This window comes from Callorhinchus milii, unplaced genomic scaffold (genome assembly GCF_018977255.1).
Source record: "Callorhinchus milii isolate IMCB2004 unplaced genomic scaffold, IMCB_Cmil_1.0 Scaffold3, whole genome shotgun sequence".
In the NCBI taxonomy this organism is placed as follows: domain Eukaryota; kingdom Metazoa; phylum Chordata; class Chondrichthyes; order Chimaeriformes; family Callorhinchidae; genus Callorhinchus; species Callorhinchus milii.
Window position 1 is genome coordinate 98,354,254 of NW_024704744.1, and position 26,128 is coordinate 98,380,381.

The 26,128-nt window shown below is 47.5% G+C and overlaps 1 protein-coding gene across 1 annotated transcript in view; it reads left to right on the forward strand.

Annotated features, from left to right (window-relative positions):
- The first annotated feature begins 8,152 nt into the window (after positions 1-8,152).
- LOC103186178 (ribosomal protein S6 kinase delta-1) overlaps positions 8,153-26,128 on the forward strand; it is a 63,518-nt gene continuing 45,542 nt past the window's right edge. The window contains exons 1-7 of the mRNA XM_042333180.1: positions 8,153-8,271; positions 9,593-9,628; positions 12,520-12,640; positions 14,951-15,066; positions 15,893-15,986; positions 19,396-19,455; positions 24,544-24,921. Of these exons, the coding sequence (XP_042189114.1) occupies positions 8,170-8,271; positions 9,593-9,628; positions 12,520-12,640; positions 14,951-15,066; positions 15,893-15,986; positions 19,396-19,455; positions 24,544-24,921 (907 nt within the window). The 5' untranslated portion in view covers positions 8,153-8,169. The remainder of the gene's footprint in view (positions 8,272-9,592; positions 9,629-12,519; positions 12,641-14,950; positions 15,067-15,892; positions 15,987-19,395; positions 19,456-24,543; positions 24,922-26,128) is intronic.

Consider the following 26,128-nt stretch of genomic DNA (forward strand, 5'->3'; position numbering starts at 1 on the left):
ATCCCCCACCCCCCCACACACACACCCCCCACACACATACCCCCCCCACACCCCCCCACACACACCCACACACATACCCCACCCCCCCACACACATACCCCCACACACACCCCCCACACACCACCCCCCCCACACACACATACCCCACCCCCCCACACACACCCCCCACACACATACCCCCCACACACCTCCACCCCCCCACACACATACCCCCCCCACACACACCCCCACACACACCCCCCCACACACACCCCCCCCACACACACATACCCCCCCACCCCACACACATACCCCCCCACACACACACATACCCCCCACACACACACCCCGCACACACACACCCCCCACACACACATACCCCCACCCCCCCACACACACATACCCCACACACATACCCACCCCCACACACATACCCCCTCACACACACCCCACCCCCCACACACACATACCCCCCCCACCCCCCACACACATACCCCCCCACACACATACCCCCCCACACACACATACCCCACACACACACACACCCCACACACACCCCCCCCACACACATACCCCCACACACACACCCCCAAACACATACACACACAAACACACACCCCCAAACACCCACCCACACACACCCCAAACACACCCCCACACACACACACCCCATACACACCCCCCCACACATACACCCCCCCAAATACCCCCCAAACACACACCCCCACACATACACACCCCCTAACACCCCCTAACACCCCCCCAAACACACACACACACACGCCCTCAAACACATACACACACCTCCAAACACATAAACACACACACATCCCTAAGCAAATACACACACTCATACATACATATACACACCTAAACGCATACACACACATACCCCCATATATACATACACGCGCACACACACACACACACATACCCACGAACACACACACAAATACACGCATTGCAAACCCATCGCGATCAGCGCTTCACACACATATAAACCATTGCATTTCTTTTGGAGTGGTGGTGGGGGGGAGTGGGGAGGGGGGAATGGTGGTAGGGGGGGGAGTGGGGAGAAGGTAGTGGGGAGGGGGGAGTGGTGGTGGGGGGGAGTGGGGAGAAGGTAGTGGGGAGGGGGGAGTGGTGGTGGGGGGAGTGGGGAGGGGGGAGTGGTGGTGGGGGGGAGGGGGAGTGGTGATGGTGGGGGGGAGGGGGGAGTGGTGATGGTGGGGGGGGAGTGGGGAGTGGTGATGGTGGGGGGGAGTGGGGAGTGGTGATGGTGGGGGGGAGTGGGGAGGGGGGAGTGGTGGTGGGGGGAATGGAGTGGGGAGGGGGGAGTGGTGGTGGGGAGTGGTGGTGGGAGTGGGGAGGGGGGAGTGGTGGTGGTGGGAGTGGGGAGGGGGAGTGGTGGGGGGAGTGGGGAGGTGGGAGTGGGGAGGTGTGAGTGGTGGGGGGGGGGGGGGGGGAGTGGGGAGGGGGGGATGGAAACCCATATGAGCATTAACTAATAGCAGCCACAGACCGGTGAGCAGATGGTACTCACACGGGGACCATGACGGCAGCGCTTTGCTGAAGTTTGCGGCAATGTCGGGTCCTTGAGTTGGAGAAGGAGATGGATATTGGACTTGGGCTCAGGGTGTGGGGGGGGGGGGGGTGTGTGGGGGGGGGGGCGGCTGCTGCAACCCCCGGGGTGTGCCGAACACTGCTCCCACAGCACACACACAATACACACACACACACACACATATATATATATATATGTGTACACCCACACACACAGCTCTTCAAATCGCGCTGTCAGATCGCTTTAAACCCCATCGGCAACTCATCCCCTCCGACCAACACCTGGAGCGCATCGCGTATCTGCCCACACACCGGCCCTGGGATTGGGGCTGAGGGCTGTCTGTGGGGGGGTGACTGTGTGTGACTGTGTGTGTGTGGGGGGGGGTGTGGGGGTGACTGTGTGTGTGTGGGTGGGTGTGTGGGTGTTGTGTGTGGGGGGTGAGGGAGGGTTTAAAATATATTTTGGCCGTGAAGATAACAACATGGATACAATACGCGGCAACTCGCGGGAACCTCAATAATAAAGGACTGAGTGTTTTGCAGTATATTTAAATACCCGCCTCTGCTCCTCCAGTGATCCCCCCCTCTCTCTCTCTCTCTCTGTCTGTTTCTCTCCCTCTCTCCCTCCCTCTCTCTCTCTCTCCCTCCCTCCCTCTCTCCCTCCCTCTCTCTCTGTCTGTCTGTTTCTCTCCCTCTCTCCCTCCCTCTCTCTCTCTCTCTCTCTCCCTCTCTCCTCTCTCTCTCTGTCTGTCTGTTTCTCTCCCTCCCTCTCTCTCTCCCTCTCTCTCTCCCCCCCACCTCTCTCCCTCTCTCTCTCCCCCCCTCTCTCTCTCCCTTCTCTCCCCACCATCGCCACCACCACCACCATATTCCGCAATCACCTGAATAAAAACGTGTGAAACATCCCGAGTGAAGGGCTTTCATTTTTTTTTAAAAAAAGAAACACTATATATATATATATATAATCTCTATATAAATATAGATATATAATTTTATTCCCGGCCAAGGCAAACAGCCCTGGGAGTTGGTGCCAGGTTGCGGATGGACGGCTTTGCGGATAGGTTGGCACAGTTTTTTTTAAAAAAAAGCACATCACCTGAGCGCGTCTTAAAAAAAAGGGGCAGTGGGTACCACATTGGCAAAGCCTCCCCCGAGGTAAGTTGGCTGTCACTGTAAGGTTCAGCTTCGGTCTCACCTGAAAACCATCTGGTGAAGAGGTGGTCGGTGGTGGGGGGGGGTTGGAGGGTGGTGGGGGGGGGGGGGGTGGTGCTGGGATGGGGTGGGGTGGGGGGCGACCCTTTTTTGCAGGTAAATCCTCCTCCCTGTCCGGCACATCAAAAACCATACGAAGCAGGTTACCAGCCAAGCCACGGGGTGGGTGGGTGGGGTGGGGTGGGGGGGGGAGGATGGGGATGGGATGGGGATGGGGGAGACATTGATGATGTTGAGTCAATACAGGAATTAACGTGACGCACTTCATGTCCTAACAAAGGTCAGTACAGCAAAAATAACACAACCTGCGTGTTCAGCTGATATTACTGACTGCACCGACTAACAGGAAAGACAGCACATGCCTTTGCATCTCTAATATAATAATATTTATTGCAGCATCCTCTCCCCCCTTCTCCCTCTCCCTCTCCCTCCATGTGTGCCACCATTGGTGACCAAGCCTTGAGATCCTATTGCCCCTAACCTCAGGAACCGCCTGCCTCCAACTACTCCATCTCCCCCCCCCCCCCCCCCCCACCCCCCCTTGCTCGGTGTCCACGCCAGGCCCTTTAGAGCGCTCCCGCCCTTGAAGCGAAGTGTGCCGGGTACACGCAAGGTGTTGTCATTACAGTGTAATCCTTGCATTCGAATATAACGCCTTTCACCTTGGGAGGACGTCTGAAAGCACTTCACCGGAGTAGGGGTTTTCTGTCCTACGTTCCGCTCACACAACACACAGTCAATTCGCTTTACAGTGTATTCTGGGAAGCGCTTTGAGACGTCTCGAAGACACGATGAGGCGCTCCATCAGAAGCAAGGGTTATTGTTATTATTGTTATTACATTGCTGTCGTAACAGAGATGTTAAAAGCTCACAATGTTCGGGACAGGAGTCGTGACCGGCACCAACAATGTCTAAAATGTAGCTGAAATGATTGCACAGTGCAGTGGTGTGTGTTGTCTTAATATTGTGCCACATTTTTGTTGCTCCTCTTTTAGTGTTAGAATCATAGGACATTTACAGCGCAGAAGTAGGCTGTTTGTCTCCTGGTTTCCGAGCTCAAGCCAGCTCCCTCTACTGCGGCTATCTACCGTAACCTTATTTCCTTGCTCTCTCCTCATGTCCTTTAATATAAGTTATTTACTCAAACTCAATTTAAAGGGCATTAAGAACTCAGCGTTCACATTCTAGCAATCTCCCGGGTTCAATACAAATCTGCTAATATTCCTTTTTTTCTTTCTTCTGGTTTACGTGTCTTCGATTTATTCCTCTTGGTACTGATTCACTGACTCACCAGTGGAAATAGTATCTCCCTGTTCCACCCAAACGAACCATAATTTCACAATTTTGAAAACCTTGGTTGACGTTAAAGATTCACCCCTTAACATTTTCTGCTCCAACAACAAAAAAACTAACTCCAGAGATGACTTTTAAATGTATGCAGTAATTTGAGGCACTGCATTCAGTATTTCTCCTGGTTATTGGGAAACACACCAACTCCCTCTGGCTGTACTTCTGTGTTCCGCAAGCTATGTGTGGGGGGTGAAGGAAGTTATAGCCTTATAGGTATTATTATCCGCCATACATTTAAGAGTCTTTCTAAAAATTTTCCTTATTTTTTTTCTCAGAAGAATTTCGAAGAAAAAACTATTACACCGATTGGCATCATTCAAAGAACACTCATTTAATTCAATCCTCCGTCATGACAGATGATCTATCTTTTCTATGTGAGTGATTGGGTAAAATACATATAGTCGTGGCATATTTGTTAATTGCTAAAGAGGGTTATTCTAAAGAAATGGAAAGTCATTCTCACTCCGAAATGGTATATTTTAAGAAAGTAATTGAAATTCTTCTGAGGGAACAACTTTGAGTGTTAATGGTAGGCTGGATGGTTGCAGTGCCATCTTGGACTTTATTTTATGACATTATTAAATATAATAATGCTTTATTATTATTTATTATTGGCTGCTGTATTCGACTCCAATGTACACGGTCATTATACTTTACGGGAAAAATCCTGTGAAGTGCTTGAGAGTTTCATCGATGTGATACGGCTTCTACGTCAAATGTGCGGATAATTATTATTTCTCGTTTTGTATTATAAAAACCAAGACTGCTGATTGATCAACAATTCTGATAAACATACGATTATGTCATCATGGTTCACGTTTCCTTTGATCGATTAAAGTGACCTTGATTCCACTTGGGGCTATTTGTGCCTCTCACTGAAGGTTATTTCTCCAGATGCATTTTGATTTTTGAAATAAAATGGGATCAATTGCAAAACTGATGCAAATTGGCCCTCTCAAGTTACGTTTAGCTACTGAGGCACATTTGAGATTGCCTTGCTAGGTGAGCTTCTTCGACTAAGTTGGCGATATCTCTGGGATTTCCATGTGAAGGTGGGATGCATGGAAATCTCAGCTTGGTTTGGGATGGGTTTCCACACGTGTCAGATCCCCGGCTGACCAAAAACAAAGGTAAAAAAATACTTCTTCAATATCGTGGAGTCCCGCAGCTCAGTGGGACGCTGCTGTGCGCAATTGGCTGCCGTGTTTCGCCCACAGAATATGCAGTCAATTCACTTTACAGTATATTCCTTGAAGCGCTTTGAGATGTCTCGAAGACGTGATAAAGCACTATATAATATCAAATGCAAGGATTATTATTCTAATTATACAAAGTTCAAAAAGAAAAACACTGCTGAATGCACAGCAACATCTAGTGGTGAAAGTACGCAAAGCTTTCCGATGCTATAACACGTAGCTTACCCAGTGCTTCCAGCTTTGGCTTCAGCTGTTTCTTGTAGTGGTTGCTCTGAACTTCTTGTAGACACAATATCTAGGAAGAGACCAATCAATGTAAGCGACAGTGATCCATACTACATATATCAGACTGCGCTCCTAACAAGTGATTACAGCGCAAGGTGGTCCCAAGACCGTAAAATTAGACCCTGATTTAAAACGCTGCCCACCCCCATTCCCAAATGGCTGCTGGTCCCACTTCTGAGTTGCCAGATGGCTGCTGGTATAGTTGGCAGCTTTCCTGCCCAGGAAGTTTGCGCAAAATATGTACCACGTTCAGTAGTAACTGCAGGTCAACACCTATAAACACTTGTGTTATAAACAAACTCACACCCTAGCAGGTGCTTTCTAATGGGGTTCCCCTGCATCTCTCCAAAAGAACTTAAAAATTGAAAGAGACTACGATTGCTTCCCATTAAAATAAAACTGATGCTTTAAGAATGATTTAAACTGATAACGGTTCTATCAAATGCAGTAATTATCCCTTAAGACGTGATAAGACACCAGATCAAATGCAAAGATTATTATTATTACTAGTATTGGCCAAACTTGCCAGATATATAGCTTGCCAAAGAGAGGAAGCTAACTGAGAGGCAGGAGTTGTGAGTTCCCGTACCAAATCAAAACATTGTGGGGCGGCATCAATTAAAGCCATCGGGATGCCTGTGCGTGTCGCCAAATCGGTTGAGTCCTGGTTTCCAGAAGTCACGCCGCAGGGAGATGGGTAGCGCTGTGGTCACAGTTCTGGTTGAAGCGACATAAGGGGTCTGTCTACAGTGCAGAGGAGCGCCGCCAGAGTGACCCCCAGAATTACAGGAATAAGTGACGTGTCCTTTTTTAGAAACGGTCACATTTTTCAAAAAGAGAAAGATGAAATCCGTTGCCATTTAAAACACAGTACTGTTTTCCAATTACCTCACTTATTTAAAATACATCTTAGATTACAGGGGCTCTTCTCCTATCAGGTTCCGGAAGCCAGTGTTTTTGAATATGGTTAAACCTATCACACTGTTGAGACGCCTCTCAACGCACTTCGCAGGACAGGTCGTGAAGTGGATGAACCGCGCACTTTGTGGGCAAAACGCGGCAACCGATCACGCACAGCGGTGACCCACAAACAGTCGTGGATTGAGCGACCGCANTTTTTTGGGGGGAAGGGATGATTATTGTGAAAGAGATCCACCGAGCGACTGACAACCGGGTTCCTACTTACTGCTCGGGAAAACGGAGGTGCGAGGAGTAAGGAGATTTTGCCCAAGGTTTCTCCCTGCCCGGGAATCGAACCCGGGTCCTCTCGCTTGTGAGGTGAGTTTACGGGACTCCACGGCATATATTTTAAGAACATTGTTCAATTTTCCCATTGGTCGGGACCGGAAACTGTACAATGTTTTAACAGACGATGTACTTGTGACTGATATGAACGATCACTGTGGTTACAATAACAACACTCTATAGTTTTGTAAGGTTTCCTTTCTGTTATCTTTAGGATAGAGCTCGGGGGGGGGGGGGGGGGGGGGTCAAGCCCTCCCGCCGCTAAGCGACGGGCGCTCTTATAAACACAGAGCGTGAACTTGAGCTGCTCACAAATTTGGGAAGAGGGTGGACTTTGCGTAGGAATAACGCACGACAATCCTGGCATTTGACACGGAGCCTTTATCGCGTCTTCGAGACGTCTCAACAGCGCTTCACGGAATAAGACCGTAAGGTGAAAACGAGACCAGACGTGGCCGGGGCAACACTGGGCGGGTGTCCCCGGCCCCGGGTCAGAACTGGAAAGTGTAGTGACTGTGTATTTTGTGGGTGAAACGCGGCAGTGAGTTGCGCACGGCAGCGGCCGTCTCCGCAAACAGCCGTGGATCGAAGCGACTGATTTTATTATTATTTCTTTCAAGAGGGATTATTATCATCAGGCGCGTGTGTGTGTGCGCGCGTGTGTGCGCGCGCGCGTGTGTGTGTGCATGTGTGCGCGTGCGCGTGTGTATGCGTGTGTGTGCGCGCGCGTGTGTGCGCGTGTGTGTGTATGTGCGTGTGTGTGTGCGCGCGCGTGTGTGTATGTGTGTGTGTGCGCGTATGTATGTATGTGTGCGCGCGCGTGTGTGCGCGTGTGTGCGCGTGTGTGTGGGGGTGTGTGTGGGGGGGTGTGTGTGTGTGTGTGGGGGTGTGTGTGTGGGGGGGTGTGTGTGGGGGTGTGTGTGGGGGGGGGGGGTGTGTGTGTGGGGGTGGGGGCTGTGTGTGTGGGGGGGGATGTGGGGGGTGTGGGGGGGAAACCTGCCCTGACTCTCGGCTGCGCTCTGACCACTGAGCTGCAGGGAATCCACTGCAGTAATGTCACACACACACTGGGGATGGGGGGAGAGGGGGGAGTGACGCTGAGGGGGAGGGGCAGGAAGTGACGGCGCAGTGGGGGTCACTGTACCGGAAGCGGATCAGTGTGGGATTGGGAGAGGGGTATAGGGAGTGGTGATGGGGCTCTGGTGGTGATGATGGCGCGGCGGTGCCGGTGGTGAGGCCGCGGGGGAGGGGGGCGGTGTGGGGGGAGTGTCAGTGCCGGTGGTGCCGGTGTGGGGGGGCCGGGGGGGGAGTGTCGGGGGGGCCGGTGGGGGAGGGGGGGATGTTGGCTCACGGGGCGGTGCGGGACTTGGTTCGCTTCTACACCGTCACAGAGCCGAAGAGGCACCGGAGGGGCCACACAGTGTACAGAGTGACGGCCCGGGTGAGCGGGGCCTGGGGGGGGTGTGGGGGGGTATGTGGGTGGGGGGGGGGGTGACCCCGGGGGGGTGTGTGGGGCTGAGTTGCTGTTGGAGTCTCGGGACCCGCGGCTCCTGAACCACAACCCCGACCCTGAGTGTCACACACACACCCCCACACACACACACACACACACACACCCACACCCCCACACACACACGCACACACACACACACACCACCCTACACACACACAGACACCACACACCACACACCCCCCACACACACACACACACACACACCCCCCCCCACACACACCCCCACACACACACCCCCCCACACACACCCCCCCACACACACCCCACACACACACCCCCTCCACACCCACACATAGAGACACACAAAGACACACACACACAGACACACACACACACACAGAGACAGAGTGATTTGTTTTTTTAACACACATAAACCACCCAAGTTAATTACAGTGTTTTTTTTTGGTGGGGGGGGTGTTTTTTGGGGGGTGTTTGGTTGGGGGGGGTGTTTGGTTGGGGGGGTGTTTGGGTGGGGGGGTGTTTGGGTGGGGGGGGTGTTGATGGGGGGGTGTTTGGTTGGGGGGGTGTTTGGTTGGGGGGGTGTTTGGTTGGGGGGGTGTTTGGTTGGGGGGGGTGTTTGGTTGGGGGGGGTGTTTGGGTGGGGGGGGTGTTTGGTTGGGGGGGTGTTTGCTGGGGGGGTGTTTGCTGGGGGGCTCAATCGTTTGCCCGGTTTGTTGCCGCGTTTAGCTTTTGGTTTGATGGTCAGAGCGGCCGGAGATACAAACCACCGCAGCGGGTCACACAGCATCCTCTGGTCTGGCAGCACGGTCAATACCCGCTCCCGTGGGGGGGGGCGGGGACATTCGGCCCACTGTCTGCCACTGTTCTTTCTTTCTGTGTCATTTCTCCCACAACGCGCCACAGTCACTACGCTCTATGCAGTGTAATCCCGTGAAGCGCTTTGAGACAGGTCTCGACCACGTGATCAGCGCTGGGTCTGAACACCAGGATTGTCGTCGTCGTTATTATTATTATTATTATTAAATTATCCTCTTTTTTTATTGATCCCACTTTCCGGCTCTTTTCAGTCTCGTGGGCTTTGATGGTTTTGCTGTTGGTGTTTGTTATGTTTATATTATTCGCGCATTGTCCGAGGGTTGCGTTTCATAACATTCTCTCATGGGGTCCCCAATAATGTTGATTATGGTTAAATACCGTCACCCGGATCTAAACAATGATTCGGGTGAAATCCGATATCAACCATTAACGTTTGCTCTCTTTGTTTTGTTTTGTTTTTTAAAAAAAACAGATCGTTTCAAGGAAGAACCCGGAGGATGTCCAAGAGGTAATGAGCTTTCACGGCCACGTGTTTGGTTGGCACACGGTCAGTTTATTCTCGATCCGTCCGAATCTCTCCGGCTGGTAGAACAATTCGTGAGCTGGCGACGTCCTTGGCCGTTCTCCGTGCACTTGGCCCGCCGCGTTTCGCCCACAAAGCTCGCAGTATATTCCGTGAAGCGCTTTGAGCCGTCTGGAAGACGTGGAAAGGCGCTACACGCCGAACACAAATACGAACGCGACGTTTTTCTGGCGCCGCATTCGTGCGTCGTCCCGCCTGTACCGCGAACTCAAAAGTCCCACCGTGGGTCTTGACTCGGGAGACGAGGTGGTTGGCAGTCGAGTCCGGGCTTCGCTCCGGTCTGCGTGGGCCACGCACATTCCGTTCGGAAGCGCTCGATCGTTTCGTGTCTGCCCCGAACTCTCCGGGCATTCCAGCAGTTGAGCAGCGCCACCGAAACAAATCATTTCAAAGGGGTAGTGGTAATAACAATCCCTGCATTCGATTTGGTGCCTGATCACGTCGTCGAGTCGTCTCGAAGCGCGTCGCAGAATATACCGTAAAGTGCGGTCACTGCGTACTTTGTGGGCGAAACGCGGCAGCCAATTGCGCGCGGCGGCGGCCGTCCCCCACACACAAACACTCGAGGTTTGAGGGGCCACATTTTTATTTTTTTTGAAGGGATTAGAACCCCTGGAAAAGTGATCCGTCAGTCGACTGACAACCGGGTTCCTGCTTACTGCCGGGTAATCAGTGGCGTGGTGTGGAGCGAGGAAACTTCCCTAAGGTTTCGCCCTGCCCGGGAATCGAACCCTGGTCCTCTCACTTGCGAGGCGTGGGCTCTAACAAATAAACTACTGGATTGCCGAGATATGTGATGGGGTGGACACGTTTCTTGCTTATGGACATTTGTCTGAATGATATGCTTTCAGGCAGGATCAGAAAGCTATATCACTGGATTTTTTTTTAAAAAAATTACCGTGTGGAATATTAGAACGTCACACAAAAGCAAAGAACAGAAATGATAGTCTCCTTAAGAACAAAAGTCGCAGCAACGACCCTGCCCTGAATATTGCAAACGATATTAATAGTTTTGAGGGAGAATGGGACAATTCTACAAACAAAGTGAAGAAATACCTTAATTAATGGAATGTATTATTTGATATGTATTAGCTTCTCCCTTTGCCCTTGGCCTGAGGGGCTGTGAAGATCGCAGACACTTGGCCTTTTTCTCACCAGCTGAATTATGTGCCTGTTTTCCATCCCACAAAGAAGAGCCTGATCTCTCAGGGTGTTTCCCCATTAGGACTGTATGGAAATAAGGAATCTAATTGTGTGGGAATTATCATGTCACTGGGCAAAGCCACCACTTGTCACAGACCTGGACAGCACTGCGCTTACTTCAAACACGAGAAACATTTAATTCTTCACTTGTCAACACTTAGTTTTGTTACACGCTGTGTGTTCAAGGTTAAATGTGAAGAGATTGCCCTTGAAATTTTATAACTAACTTTATTAGTTTTTTTTTTCTCTCTTCAGATTGCTGACACTCGATACTAAGCCCAAATATATGGCACAAGGCAATAATTAATTATGATTGCCCATTGTATTTGAGAATCCTGTTTGCCATGCAGTCCGTGTCAGAGACAGTGGAAATGGTTGGATTTTCCTGGTTCTGCTTCACACGAGTGTTTGCGAAATCCTGCTGATGCTGTGATAATGTTCCTTTCAAAGTCATAAAATCATGTCGGGCATTTCAGCTTTAAATAAATCAAGATAAGCGTAGCATTACACTGCAGCGATTGAGATTAATTTTGCAGTTAATGATGAGGCTGAAGCAAACGTACAGACATATTCATGGGCCAAAGCTTAACCTTTTTGTTTTCCCCTGTAGCTAATGTTCTAAATATGCAATACTGTAAGGCACTAGGACACAGAGCTTAAAGTAAAGGGCCTCCTTATTTGTCACTTTGGGATATCTTTCAGCCCATCTGCCCCCGCTCTCTGGTGCTCTGCGCTGGAATCCTTTGCTCCCTCTTGTTCAAGGTTCATCTCAAGACCTACCTCATTGATTGTGCTTTTTTGTCATCCTTCCCCTCCCCTCAGCTCGCTCGCACCCCCAGCTCGGTTACCAAGCCAACAACAACAAGATTTCATTTATAGAGCGCCTTTCACGTCGGGAGGACGTCCCAAGGCGCTGGACAGTTGGGTCAGGACCCGAGCATTGTGGGGAAATGGTCAGGGTGAGGGGAGGGAGGGAGCGAGGAGGGGGTAGAGAGTCGAGAGGGAAGCTGAAGGCTGAAGGTCAAAGAGAAAGGTCTTGAGACCGGCCTTGAAGGAGGAAAGGGAGGAAGCGGCGAAGGCACTGGGGGATGGAGTTCCAGAGCCTCGGGCTGAGAGGCTGAAAGCCCGGCCACCGCTGGTAGGGATTGTTAATACCTCGGGACATCCTGCCAACACGAAAGGCAATATATAAACGTAAATTTGTATTTACATCTTCACCCCAGGATCAGCAGGTTATCAAAATGCAAGGATTATTATTCTTATTCTTATGCTGTCTACAGCAAAACTAAAGTTCTGGTTGTTGTGGGGTCAATATTCACAATTTTTTAAAACATATACTTTACCTGTTTACTGAAACAATTTTTGAAAATAGTTCTACCCCGTGTGAAGGGTGCTATATAAATGCAAGTTGTTGTTATGAATCCCTGTTTAAAAACATGGTAAATTGTTTTGTCAGACTGGTTGGTTATTATTAGTGTTGGCCCTTTAAGTTTTTCCTCTCTCAACATAGTTACTGTGGTTTCCTGTGTTAATCCCAAAGTTACAGGACGTAGTAGGGTTGTTCTGTAACCATTTGTTTGAGCTCATTTTGGACTCTTTCTCCCTCTTTTCAGATAGTAGTTTGGAAACGTTACAGTGATTTTAAGAAACTTCACAGAGAGCTGTGGCAGCTTCACAAAACTTTATACAGACACTCAGAATTATTTCCACCTTTCGCCAAAGGAAAAGTGTTTGGTAAGATAGATTTTGCTTAGTTTTGCTTCTGTGTGCGTGCAAAAAATCCATTGCTGGAGCCTCATTTCTGTTCTACCCCCCATCAACACGGCATCAGCTCACAGAGCAAGGATATCGCTTCAGTCCCACCTCCCCAGTTTATTCATGGAATCCTGTATTCGTGGTTAGAGCACCTGGCGACGCTTCACAGCAGGGTGAAACCTTGGGCAAGTTTCCTTACTCCGCACGCCTCTGTTTATACCCAGCAGTCAGTAGGAACCCGGTTGTTAATCGATCGGCGGATCGTTTTTTGAGGGTTAATAATCCATTAAAAAAAATAAATAAAAAAAATAATTATTATTATTACTTACCTATTCAAGCCCCTCTCTTTATATTCCCTCTTCAAGGCTACAATGGAATCTACCTTCACCATCCTACTTGGCAGGACATTCCACATCCCAATTACTCTCTGGGTGAAAACGTTTCTCCTGGGTTCCCCTTTCGCTCTTCTTGTGGCAATCTTATATCTTATAATAATTAAAATAAATTAGTTTATTAACTTATTTCTCTCTTGCACCGTCAGGAGTGTTGGAATCAGCTTATTGAAGAGATAAGTTATCACATTGCGTAGGTAGCAGCATGTACATTTATTGCAGATTTGTGATTTTTGTATTCAAAAAAATCCGATTGCTGGAATAAGTACAAATCAAGCATTTTCAACAGTCGCCTTTGTTATAAAAGACCTTGGATCACATTTATGGCACATGATTCCTTTTAACCTTTTATTGTGAATTCAGCAGATTTTCACCACAAGAGCGTTTTGAGAATCAAGGACACACGGCAATTGTCTACTCAAACACAATTCTTTCTCTAATGTTGTGAACCATGGGTAGCAGGGCCGAGAAATCTATACAGCATTGTTGTTCCCTCCAGCACTTGGCTGACATTGTGAGGTTCTCGATTACATATAATACGCTATTGTGTTCTGTGTTCATTTTGCCCCAAAATATCAAAATATTAATGGATTATTCATTTATAGGTCTGAGACACCGCCCGGCCTGCAGGGCGTTATATATATGCAAGTTGTCATTGTTGCTGTTGTATTTGCGCTATACCAATGAGAACTAAACCACTCCCGAAAGACATCATTAGTTCAGTGTTAAATAATAATCCTTGTATTCGATATAGCTTCTTATCACGTCTTTGAGACGTCTCAAAGCTCTTCACGGAATATACTGTAAAGGGAATTGACTGCATATATTTGCGGACGAAACGCAGCAATTAAAAAATTCGCACGGCAGTGTCCCACAAACAGTCGTGGATTGAGTGACCAAATTATTATTATAATTTTTTTTTGAAGTGATTAAAACAATCCACCAATCGATTAACAACCGGATTCCTACTTACTGCTGGTAAACAGAGGCCTGTGTGTGGAGTAAGGAAACTTGCCCAAAGTTTCGCCCTGTGTCGGAATCGAACCCAGGTCCTCTCGCCTGCGAGGCAAGTGCTCTAACCGCTGAGCTACAGGACTCCACTAAATGGCGTCAGTACAGTAATCGCCAATTCCAACACCCTACGTGCTGGTGTTGAATGTTTGCTGGGCTCACTAATATATCCTGTCTAATTATAAAGATTAAGAATAAATGTGAACTATTTCACATCAGTCGTGAATATATAATATTAATCGCACTGATCCTTGCATCTGGTACAGAGTCTTTCATGTTGGGAGGACCTTCCAAAATGCTTCATGGGATACACTCTAAAGTGTAGGGACTGTGTGTTTTCTGAGCGAATGCGAGAGCTAAGTTGCGCGCAGCAATATTCCCATAAACAGACTTGCAGTGATTAACCAGTTTTATTTGGGGGATTGTGACCTGGGGGTTGAACCCATAACCTTCTGCCTCAGATTCGAGAGTGCTACCAACTTAGCCAAGCTGACGCACGAAAGACAAGTCTACGACAGATAATGGCTTAAAAGGGATAGGGGATAGGGCAGGGCTGTGGGATTGATAAAACAGTTTGCTGTGAGAACTGATGCAGATTTGAGGAGCCAAACGGCCTCCGTCTTCGCTGTAAATTTGTCTCATTCTAGTTCAGGTGTGTTGAAGAGGATGCGTGTTGTTATTTTGAGTGGTTGTGTTGGGGGAAAAATTCCATCAATTGCACTCATTGCAATATTGCAGGCTCTTTCCAACCATCCCGTCTGGTAATAGATGCAATGAAATAAAACTGATACCCCCAAAGAAAGCACTCCCGACACTCTACACTGCTATTTCTGATGGCCGAGTCGTGTGCTTAATGCCTCCTTCATCGCTACTTTCAATGCTTCAGGTCGCTTTGATGAAACCGTGATCGAAGAGAGACGACAGTGTGCTGAAGACCTCCTTCAATTCTCGGCCAACATCCCAGCCTTGTTTAACAGTAAACAGCTTGAAGATTTCTTTAAGGTGGGTGTCGGTTGTGAAACCATAAAATCTGATACTGAGACGAATGAGTTGAACGAAGCCGTTTGCTGTATATAACACACAGACTGTGTAGTTTAACAGCGACGCTCTTGGGGAGAGGGGGCAGAGGGACTGTGTTATTGCAGTGTTAAGTGTTTTCAGGCTGAAAGCTCCATTGGGCTAAATTTTGAATATCCAATATAACAGCAAGTGATCTTTTGTGGGAGGGGAGAAACCAGGCTGGTGGTGAGGGGGGTGTGGAGGGGTGGGGTTGTGCGGAGGGAAATGGCGAGGGGGTTCTCTGCACCCAGTTTCTTTCCTGATGGTCATCAGCACTCATCACTTTAAATAAAGCTTTCAGATGAACAGAAGCAAATCAGCCAATGAATTTGAATGATTTGTAGTGGTTTAGTCTTTGTTTTTTTTTCCTCCCAAAAAGGGGAACAGTTTTGGTAAGATCTTCAATGGATTCCCTTCCTCAACCACAAAAACAACTTGTATTTATACAGCGCTTTCGGAGAGCTTTAGGTTTGAAGGGAGCCGCTCAAAGACAGACAGAAACGGGGCAAGGTGGAGGAGGCGAGGGAGAGAGTGGTCAATGTGAGTGAATGCGTATGTCAAGTCAAGGGAGCAGCACTGTTGGAGATAAAAGCAGAAGTCGCTGGGAACACGCAACATGGCAGGCAGCATCTACAGAGAGGGATTGGAGGAAGTGAGCACTATTGGAGGCCTGGGAACCTTGGTCGGGGAGTGGAGATGTAAACGCCTTGGTGTGAAAATGCGCGGGATGTTCTTAATATAGGTGACAATTGAAGGTTTGCTTTTTCAGGATGGAGAGGTCCATGATGGGTCTGAGCTGATTGGCCCAGTGGAGCCCTCATCTGAATCTCTGATTGACAGCTTGTCAGATGGCAGTACTGAAGGTACGTGGGTGCTCGAGGAAATTGAACACACGAGGGTTGAGAACGGAAGTTCAACGACAGCAATTTACATTTGCCTGGTACCTTTCGCTTGGAAGAAATGTTTCAGAAGTATTTTACAAAATGCGCTTAACTGGAAATTAAAGTGAATGTTGTTTGGTAGGTCAGTCGGGCAAGCAATTCAAGTGAATTTGGATAAGGTATAAGCCTGGATAACTGAGGAAAAGCTCCACTTTTCTTGAAATAGCACAAAATTCTGCCTGCAGACCTGTGATAGAGATCTTATTTTACACAGCTGGTCACTTAGAGCAAAGTACCCAACAGATGTGAGTGATGTGGTGTTGCCCATTTATTGATAATAATCCTTAGATTTGATATAACGGCTTTCATGTCAGGAGGACATCTCACAGGATTTACTGTAAAGTCTCCTGTTGACCATCTGATTTCATCTCTCCAGGATATGCACCCCACCAACCTCTGATTACAGCAAAAGCCATCTTTTAAATGAATCCAGTGTCCTGGCCTCAGTCAGTCTTCTTGACAACCTGTTCCAGTCGTTAATTACCCTCTAGGTAAAGCAAAATGTCCTGATATTTGTCCCAAACTTGCCCTTTGCAATTCTAAACCTATATCCTCTCGTCTTGGTGCATCCTAAAGTGTTGTTCTGTGCTTACTTTTTCAATCCCATTTAAAACGTCAGGCACTCTTCTGAAATATTTGAAGGCAGAAAGAAAGAACTTGCATTTACGTAGCTGTTTCCACGTCGAAATTTATCAGAGCACTTCACATGTAGTTACTATCTATTGTGGAGACTCGATAGGCAAATGTGACAGCCATTTGCGACAGCAAAGTCCCACAAACAGGCGGAGTTAAACGACTGACTACTCTGGAAGATTGTTGACCAGGACACCAGAAGTAACTCCCTTCTCTATTTTTGGGGGGTTAGCTGGGTGTCTGACACGTGTCGAAAACATACTTAAGAGTATCCAAAACAGATTTGAGTTCTGCATACGTACATATACAGGGATATTTTCCTATGTGGAATGGAATATGCATCCTCTCCTCCCTGGACGGACTCACCCTGTTTACCTAATTCTTAAAAGGAATAGGCACAGTTTGGCGAGAGCCAAGGCTTGGGGACCCCAGAGGATGTGTTAAGGTGCTGCTGGAGTTCAAACTTTTTTTTGTACATCGTAATGTGATCTCTTAACATCCACATGAGGCAAGCGGCTGGCACCTTGTTTAACGTTTTATTTGTAAGGTGACGATGCCTCTGAAATGCAGCGTTCCCTTCAGTCCTGCACACAGTATCGGCCAACTTTCTGAGCTCAGGGTCTCCAACGTGGGGGTTGGCCAAGAGTCAAAGAGCACTGTCAACTCTCCGAGGTTAACTCTCAGATCAGATCAGACCTCCCTACTGCTATCACTGCTGGCTTTGAGGGCTTATTGGAAGATGAATTTGGGCAACCAAAACCTTATTCCTGATGGATCTAAAGTCTTGTAATATAACTCGAGCCAAATCAAGGGTGTGCGCGTAAGCTTTTATGGGTCAATCCAAACTCATAAAGTCCACCGCTCTAAACCACACACCTCGTCCCACCCCCAGTGACCTCCTGCCCTACTTACTATTGGCCCTTTTGTTAATTGTCCAGATACGATTGAAGGAGCACTGAACACAGTCCGCGACGACATGGGAATCGGAACAAAAGTAGAAAAATATCCAGTTTTTCCTTTTTTATATATACATATAGATATATCATATAAACAGAATAGTCCTCACCCAAAAAATGTAACTTGCACAATTTAAAAATTGTTGTGTAGTTCAGCTCACTTCACAAGGGCGACAGGGGAGGGGGGGTTTACTGCCCCTGGTGCTTTTTGCCTTTAAATCCTCATGTAAGATACACAAAGTAAATCAATCTTTTTTTTGTGGGGGGGAGGTGCGAGGGTGTTGTTGTTTGAAGGGATTGCCCTGATTGTGGTTAACCCTTTAACCAAAGCACCGGTCGCTTTGCCGGTCGGTCGGCATGTAGCACACCTGATGACTTTTCTGCTGCTATTCCGAGTTGCACTTTCCAATTCCACCACTCCCCACCCCCGACACTGTTGAAATCCTGTAACCACCTGAAACCCTTACCTCGCCCTTCAGATTCGGCTTCTTCTTTGCCTTCCTCTCTGGCCCTTACCAGCTCGAACCTCGAAATTATAGATTAATCAAAACTCTGCTGTTGTATCCTTTCCCTTTACTGTGTTCCCGTTACTCCCATCCTCATCAGGCTCCACTGATGCCCTGTTCCCACAGCGGATTTACTTCAAGATCCTCATTCTAACTTTAAAGTATCTCCAAGTCCTTGCTCCACCTTATCCATGTGACCTCCTGCAACCTTACCCCCTGCCTGCTCTCTCTGCTCTGATCTGCCTTCTATGCCCAGTCCCCTGCTTGCTCCAACCCGAGGTTCCTCCCACGTCTCTGTTTTCATCAACCTTTTAAAAAGCACCTGCTCTTTGATGCCTTTCATCACCCGCCTCTGTTGCGTGAAAGACGCAACATAAATTCAAGTTGTCCTTTTTCCGCCTCTTACCAATTCATCTTCTTCCCCCCCCGCCCCCGCCCCCCTCAATCTCTCACTCTGCTCAGACACCCACTCAATCTCTAAAGAGCTTTGAGACATTTAACTGTGCAAAAGACGCAACATAAATTCAAATTGTCTTTTTCTTCTGGTGGAGATCCAGTTAATGTCCTCTCACTGCACCAGTCAAGTGGAAATGGTCTTTCTCTGTTTAACCCTAGCAAATGCCTTTCACAATTAACGAACAGAGGAGCTTTGTGAAGGTGAACTTTATGGACAAGATGCCACTGCTCTGCCACTCATCGTATTGCGCAGAACAGCAAAGCCCTCAGACAAGCAGGTTGGCTCCTGCTGTGTTTGAGTGAGTTGATGAGCAATGAACGAGGGGGGAAAAAAATAGCTGGAAAGCTTACTAGAGACTACTAGAGAGTGTTATCACTGGCAAGTTATGTAGTTTCAGCTGGTTAGACTCTAGCAGTTACCCCCAATGCACACTCTGGGCTCCCCCAAGCCTTGGCTCCTGCCAACCTGTGCCTAATACTTTCTGGAATTTGGATGTCTCTCCAGGGAGAGAGAGCGCATTCCATTCCAACAGTGTATCTCTGGGGTTTCTATGTGTAGGTGGGATGCATGGAACTCTCAGCTTGGTTTTAAAGCTCTTACGCACGGTGATGGGTTTCTGCATGTATCAGACGCTCTACTGAAAAGAAACCCCTCAATGAGGACCTTTAAAGGGGAAGGTAGAACATAATAAAAGGGTACAATCATTTTGAAAAGTTTGTGGCATTTCTTGGCTTGCGTTTAGGAACAAACCTTTTTTTTGTTGTTGTTAATATTTTCAGCTCGAAAGGAATTTTGTGGCATTGACGATGTCACCCTCACAAGTCAGTCAGAATCTGGAGGTAAGATCTGACTCTTTGAAGCAATTTCTGAAAAGTTTCTGACATTTTCAGCTAAGCTGTGTAGTGCTCCTCTTAAAGGAAGAGAGGCGTAGGCCTAAACTTCAGGAGGGTAAAACAATTTCACGGCAGAATGAATAGTATTTTCTGATCTTTCTCAGCTCAGGTTGGGCGTTAGATTGGCTTAATTGGGCATTAGAAAATCAGCTTGTGGCTCAGTTTCTTCGCTCTCCCATCACTGGGTCAGAAGAAGATCGTAGGTTGGGGGTCTTTGGTGGGAAGGAATACACTACAGTACAGTATTGGGCAAGACTGCTTTGTCAGAGACATTAAAGGTCTGTCACTATTTGTGGAAGAAAGGTTATTTGATGAACTAAATCCAGTTTATCACACAACTGTTTCTGGATTAAATTGGTCACTTACCTCCTGGCAAGAGCTTTGAGACTCTTCGCTCTCAAAGTTAAAGGCTCTGTATAACTAAATTGCTGTGTACATTGTCTTAGAAAGACTGTCAATAAACACCACTGTAAGGAATTAGTGTCAATGTTTTGAGAGATTTTGACGGGTCGAGAAGATATATATTAAAATAAAAAGTCATTCTAACGTCATAGTTCCATACACCTCACCTGTAAAAGTTACAGAAATGGATCGGGGTATCTGTGGGACACATTAATGCTCATGTCAATGGTAGTGTTGGTATCTTTTGAAATGTAGTAGGTGCAGATGCTGCAAAGATGTCTATTGAGGTTCTAAACAATCAGTTGCCTAGAGTATCTCCTGTTGTCCTGGCAAATAATCTCCAGGTGTAATTAACCATTTACTTCATTGGTGGTTTGTGAGACATTACTGTGAACACATTGGCTGCTTCGTTTACCGACAAGTACACAGTCACTTTACTTCACAGTGATTCTTGTAAAGCGGTTTGGGACTTTTCAATGACGAGATAAGGCGATATAAGAAATAGAAAGAGCTAATATTATTATAATTATATCATCCTGAAGTGTACTGAGAGAGACTATATTGCGGCCATTATTCTCTTATCTCACATTCCTGGATCTTTTAACCAGGTTTGTGCTTATTTGTGTAACCAAAACCTGAATGTATGGAATCCTTTCCCTCTTTCTCTCCCTCTCACCTTTGATAGCTATTTGTATTTTGTTGTAGCTATCTTAAGTTAATAGATGTCCTTTCTCCTCCATCAGGTCAGTTTACAGATCAGTAACTGATTAATGTTGTAATCCGATAATTGACGTGCTAATGTTTAAACCTGAGATAAAGCGGTTTTCCTAATGGCGGCCTGAAATATTAAACTCTGATGAGCAAAAACCTTAATTATTGTGCATTTAACGAGTAAACTGTCTGTCACAATAACCATTCACCCTGCGAATGTTAATGATTGCTTGCTTCTTCTCCCTTAATCCAGGTCATCAGTTTTACTGTATGAGCATCGTAAATAAACCATCTGGAAGTTCCTAAAATGTAATTTAGGGCCATGAAGGATGAGATGTGTGTTTAAAGCCACAATAACCCATTGATAGAAAGGATAGGGCATTTTTCACAACAATTGTTTATGGGAAGGACGCGGTGAAAAACAAAATCAGCCCATTTACCAGAAAGCAGAAGGTATTTTAAAAGTTTTTTTTAAAAAAAGTCTTGATGCTACAGTATGCACCTGGCCCTTCCAGGTGTGTGAAATCACAGCTTCCAATTCAAAAACTTGTGGTTATTTACCTTAACCACTGCACTGACTACATTGACATTTAACAACAACAACAAAATTACATCTGTATAGCGCCTTTCACGTCGGGAGGACGTCCCAAGGCGTTGGACAGTCAGTGTTTCGAGTCAATGTTTAATATCATATCTCATCCGAATGACATTACCTCCAACAATGCAACACCCCCCCCCCCCTCCCACCCCAACCTTGTGTCAGTTTAGACTGTGAGTTCAAGTCCCGATGTAGGATATGAACCCACAACCTTCTGACTTGGGGGCCAGAGCGCTTCGCACTGAGCCAAGCTGATACACAAGTTTTGCTGAGTGTTTGGCTGAGCTCGCACGTAGAGTGACCGTGCCTCTAAAGTCACCTTGCCAGGCCCCTCTCCCTGCTAATGGCCGAGTGGCGTAATCACCCGGCCCTTCCAGATGTGTGAAATCACAGCCTCCGATTCAGAACCGCGTGTTTATTTATCTTAACCACCGAGCTGACTACAGTGACATCCAATTAACCCCAGGGCTTGTCACACACGTGAACATCCAGCCGTAGTTCTTCCCCACTTGGGGATGCTCAGCTCCCTGTTTCCCAGGCTATTCCATGCCCCCGTGTTATTCCCGGTATCGGGTAACCAGAAAAAAAAAGCTGTTTTTACCATTAAATGTCAGTGTTTTGCTGCTTTTTGATGTAATGCATTAATGCGCTAGAGAATACTGCAGAGATGCATCTTTGCTGTGTCTGATTTAGTGAGCATCTGGAGCACAAGACCTTGACTACTCATTAAAACCCATCTAATGGATGGAGCCTGATGTTTCCGTATTGATGGAAATTTTTAGTAACTGATCACCAATTACTCTGTGATATTTGCACTGAGCACTGTCATCTTCATCTGTCTCATCAGTATTCCATCTTGAGGGATTAATTTTCTACTCTTTGATCTTTCCGACTCCCTCACCCCCACCCCCACCTGCGGGGCACTCAATGTTCTACGATTGGTACAACCATCAGGTGACCTGCCGCGGGGCCCCCTTTACGCATGTGACCTTGCAAAGAGGCGTCCTACACTGACTTAACCCTTGACCTTGGCGTCTTGCACTCGCTGTTACCAACAGAGATTTACAGCCCATCTTCTTGGCAGCAGAAACACATTTAGTAGAAGTGACCTAAAGAAATATTGGGAGAATTTGCAAAAAAAACCTGAGTGAAGGGATTGCTTCCCCCGTACCACTGAGTTCCTGATCGCAGCTGTGATAATAATAATAATAATAATCACAAAAATGATAATAATTCCTACATTTGGTATAGTGCCTTTCCTGTTAGGAGGAAGTGTGGTTTGTAGGTGAACGCAGCAGCTAATTTGTGCACAGCAATGTCCCACAGACAGCCATATGGAGTGAGTGACCAATTTGATTTGGGGGCTTGTTGGCCAGGACACCGGGAGGGAGAAACTCCTTTCTCTTTCTAAATAGAGTCGTGGGATCTTTAACATTCACCTGAACAGGCAGACGGCGACTTTGGTTTAACATCTCACGCGAAGGACGGCACCTCTGACAATGCAACGCCAACACCAAATCCAGCGTTGCCTTGGAGTTTCAGCTTTGACTGTGTGATTCCAAATTCCTGACGTGGGGCTTGAACCCACCACCTTCTGGCTCAGAGGCGAGAACGCTACCAACTGAGCCAGGCTGACTCACAGGAAAATTAATGCTCACTCTAAATGATTTCCGTTTTCAAATGATGTTTCGAGGCCTTTCTGCCAGTGCTTCCAGTCTACCAGTTACTTAGACCTTCTGACTTTTCAATCCGAAAATTTCCTGTACAACGTTTAAGTGGTGACTCGTGCCTGTTACTCAGAAAATTAAGCATTCGAAGTGAAATGAGCTTGTGTGTTTAATGACTCAATTAGGCCGTGCTTGAGGGCAGTGAGGAGCATTACTGAAAGAGCCAGTCAGGCATTGGGTACTTTAAGAGGCTTTATTTTCATTTATTTTAAAGCAATTTCTGCGACTCTGCGCTAAAGGAAAATAATGGGTGACCTCAAATATCGCTTCCCGTTTGCTGAATTTATTCACTGCGATTCTGGCTACTTCGGCAAAATTAACACCAAACCCCGTGTCGCAAGCAGCTTTTTGTACGAAGAAATACTGCGTTCAGGGGACAAGTGTTTGATTCCATTTCGGGATTATTTTCCATAGTTTGTCTTGCGGTTTCTGGCCAGTAAAAAGGTGATGCACACTCCCAAGTCGTTTCCATTTGTAGGTGAAGTTTTATAGCCAGAGCTGGACTTCAGACTGATTTAACTGTAGGAACTTGCAGGCGTGAGGTGAATTAAACTGAACAAAGGGAACTGTCAGCCCCAAGTCAGTAGATTCTGGCAGGCACAGAGAAATGTGTTGATAAGCCTTGCAAAACATTGGCCGGCCACAAGAACCGAAGTAGAGGTTTTCGGGGACGTGTTGTACGAGGAGGATAGGTGAGGGTCAAGACAGAGTCAGCAACTCTGAGGTAATGAGCACCGACCTGCAGCTCGTGTCAGGAGAGTGTTAACGAGAATCAAAAGAGCTGGGGTTTTCTGTAGGGCTTTTTATCGTGTCAAAGCAGCAAAGTGTTTCATGAGTCATTACTGTCAAGTGTAGTGACTGTTGTTCGAAGGCAAAATTGTGGAACGAATAATCCCTGGAAAATAATTATTAATCTTGCCGTTATACCCACTGTTCTACCTTTCTGTTGGTGATTTCCCCCCGATCGGCGTCTTAATGGGTTTGTGGTTTACACACGTTGTGCATCATCAGGCTCGTTAACTCAGCAATTGGCACTATAATAATCGTTGCATTTGTTATAATAATAATAATAATCATTGCATAATCGTTCTCACGACTTCGAGACGTATTTCAAAGCGCTTCACAGAATACACTGTAAAGTGGATAAAGTGGAGTGTGTTTTGTGGGCGAAACGGGGCAGCCGGTTGGGTACAGCAAGGTCCAACAAAACAGCCAGGGAATGAGTGACCAATTTTATTTGGGGGGGGGGATCGTCGGCCAGGACACCGGGGGAGAGATAGAGAAACTCCCTTCTCTTTTCGAACAGTGCCGTGGGGTCTTTAACATCCACTTGAACAGGCAGACGGGACCTCGGCTTAACATCTCATCTGAAGGACGGCACTCCAACAAAGAAAACCCCCCGCCCCACCCCCCCCAGCGGCATGTCAGGTTAGATGTGGGGGCTTGAACCCACAACCTTGTAACTTGAGAGGCCAGAATGATACCATTTGCCCCAGAAATTTAGTCAAGAGTGATTCCTCTCTTGTTTCCTCGATGGGGAGAGGGCCTTCCTTGTTTCTGATGTATCTGGATATCTCCCTTTCCCCCCTTACGCAGAGCACGACCTGCCAGGCTGCTCGAGCGACAGCGACTTGCTCTCGCTGACGGTGGATTCCCTGGACGAATTCGACGATGGGATGGCGTCGGGCGGAGATTCTCCGAACCGGTGCCGGGAGCTCGGCCCCTCCCCCGAGCCAGCGGCGAAATCGGGAGCCGCTTCCGGTCTGGAGAGGAGCAGAGACGGGGCGGAAGGAGGCAAAGGCAAGTGGACGCAGCAGATCGGGAGTTTGAAAGCTAGAACGGGGAGAGGGGACTATCTGGAGAAGGCGGGGGAGCAGATAAAGTTGGCATTGCAGAAGGAGTCGGAACAGGACTACGAAGGAGCCTTCAATTTCTATAGGAACGGAGTTGACCTGCTTCTTCAGGGGGTGCAAGGTATGCTTTGAAAGCCTTTGTTTTGGAATTTACCTCCTTTTTTTATTCTCCCCCCCGCCCCCCCCACTCCTCCGAAGCTGGCTTTTTTTTTCCTCTCTCCCTTCATCTACCCATCATCACTCCCGAATGCATTTGATTCTTTTATTATTAATAATAATAATAATCCTTGCATTGGATACAGCGCCTTATCACGATTCAGAGCGCTTCATAGGATACACCGTAAAATATGTTTTGCAGGTGGGTGAAATATATACTTATCTTTTCTTTCTCTCTCGCCTGCCCTGTGGAGGAACCATAACATACCACCCCCTGCCCCCCCCCACCCCCCGTGCTGGACACTGATCACTCTGTGAAACTTAAGTCGCGACAGAACCACACGAATTGAACCATTGGCAGGTTGTCGCTCTGAGCAAATTGTTGTTGTTGTTGCTGCTGCAGCTGCCTTTTTTTGTATTGAACGAGGGAGAAGGCGAGGGGGAGGGGACCATAGATGCAGTCAAAGAAGCGGTTCTTAAGGTAGGATTTAACGATGGATAGAGAGGTGGTGAGGCGGAGGGTTTGAGGCAAGGAGCGCGGAGTCTTTAGGCGTAATAAGGAGGGAAAGAGAGGGAACTTTTGCAGAAGCTCTTCCTCGTTGTATTCAATGAAGGGTTGGAGAGAAAGAGATGTGTTTTCTTCCTGTCACGCTAACGTGCTTTTGGAGAGGGCGGAGGCAAGTTTTATTTCTCTCGTTCGACAGAGTAGCTGCTCGTGACACCTAACGTGTATTCGAATACACCATTGCACACCTTGCGCCCAATTCTGCAGACAAATGAATAGATCGAGTGCGTTTTAGCAGGCATTTGGGCAGCGCAGAACATTTCCGAATGATGTTCATTTAATAGACTAATTGTAATCATTAGCATAACTGCTTGTAGGTAAATGGGAGTTCTTTCATACTACCAGGAGCTTTATGTAATTTGCACCTAATAATGACGGGGGTGCGGGGGGGGGGAAATATTCCCGTGGCACTTTGTGAAACTTAAGTTGCGACAGAATCACATTAGTTGAACTGTGGTAAGTTGTGGCTGCCATTTTTTTTGGGGTGGGGGGGGGTGTGATACTGATTACACACAGAATCACCACTCGCACACCATATCAAACATTAAGCTGCAGTATCATCATTTAGAAGAAAACAGCTATAATTATGCTCGCATGCATGGGCTCA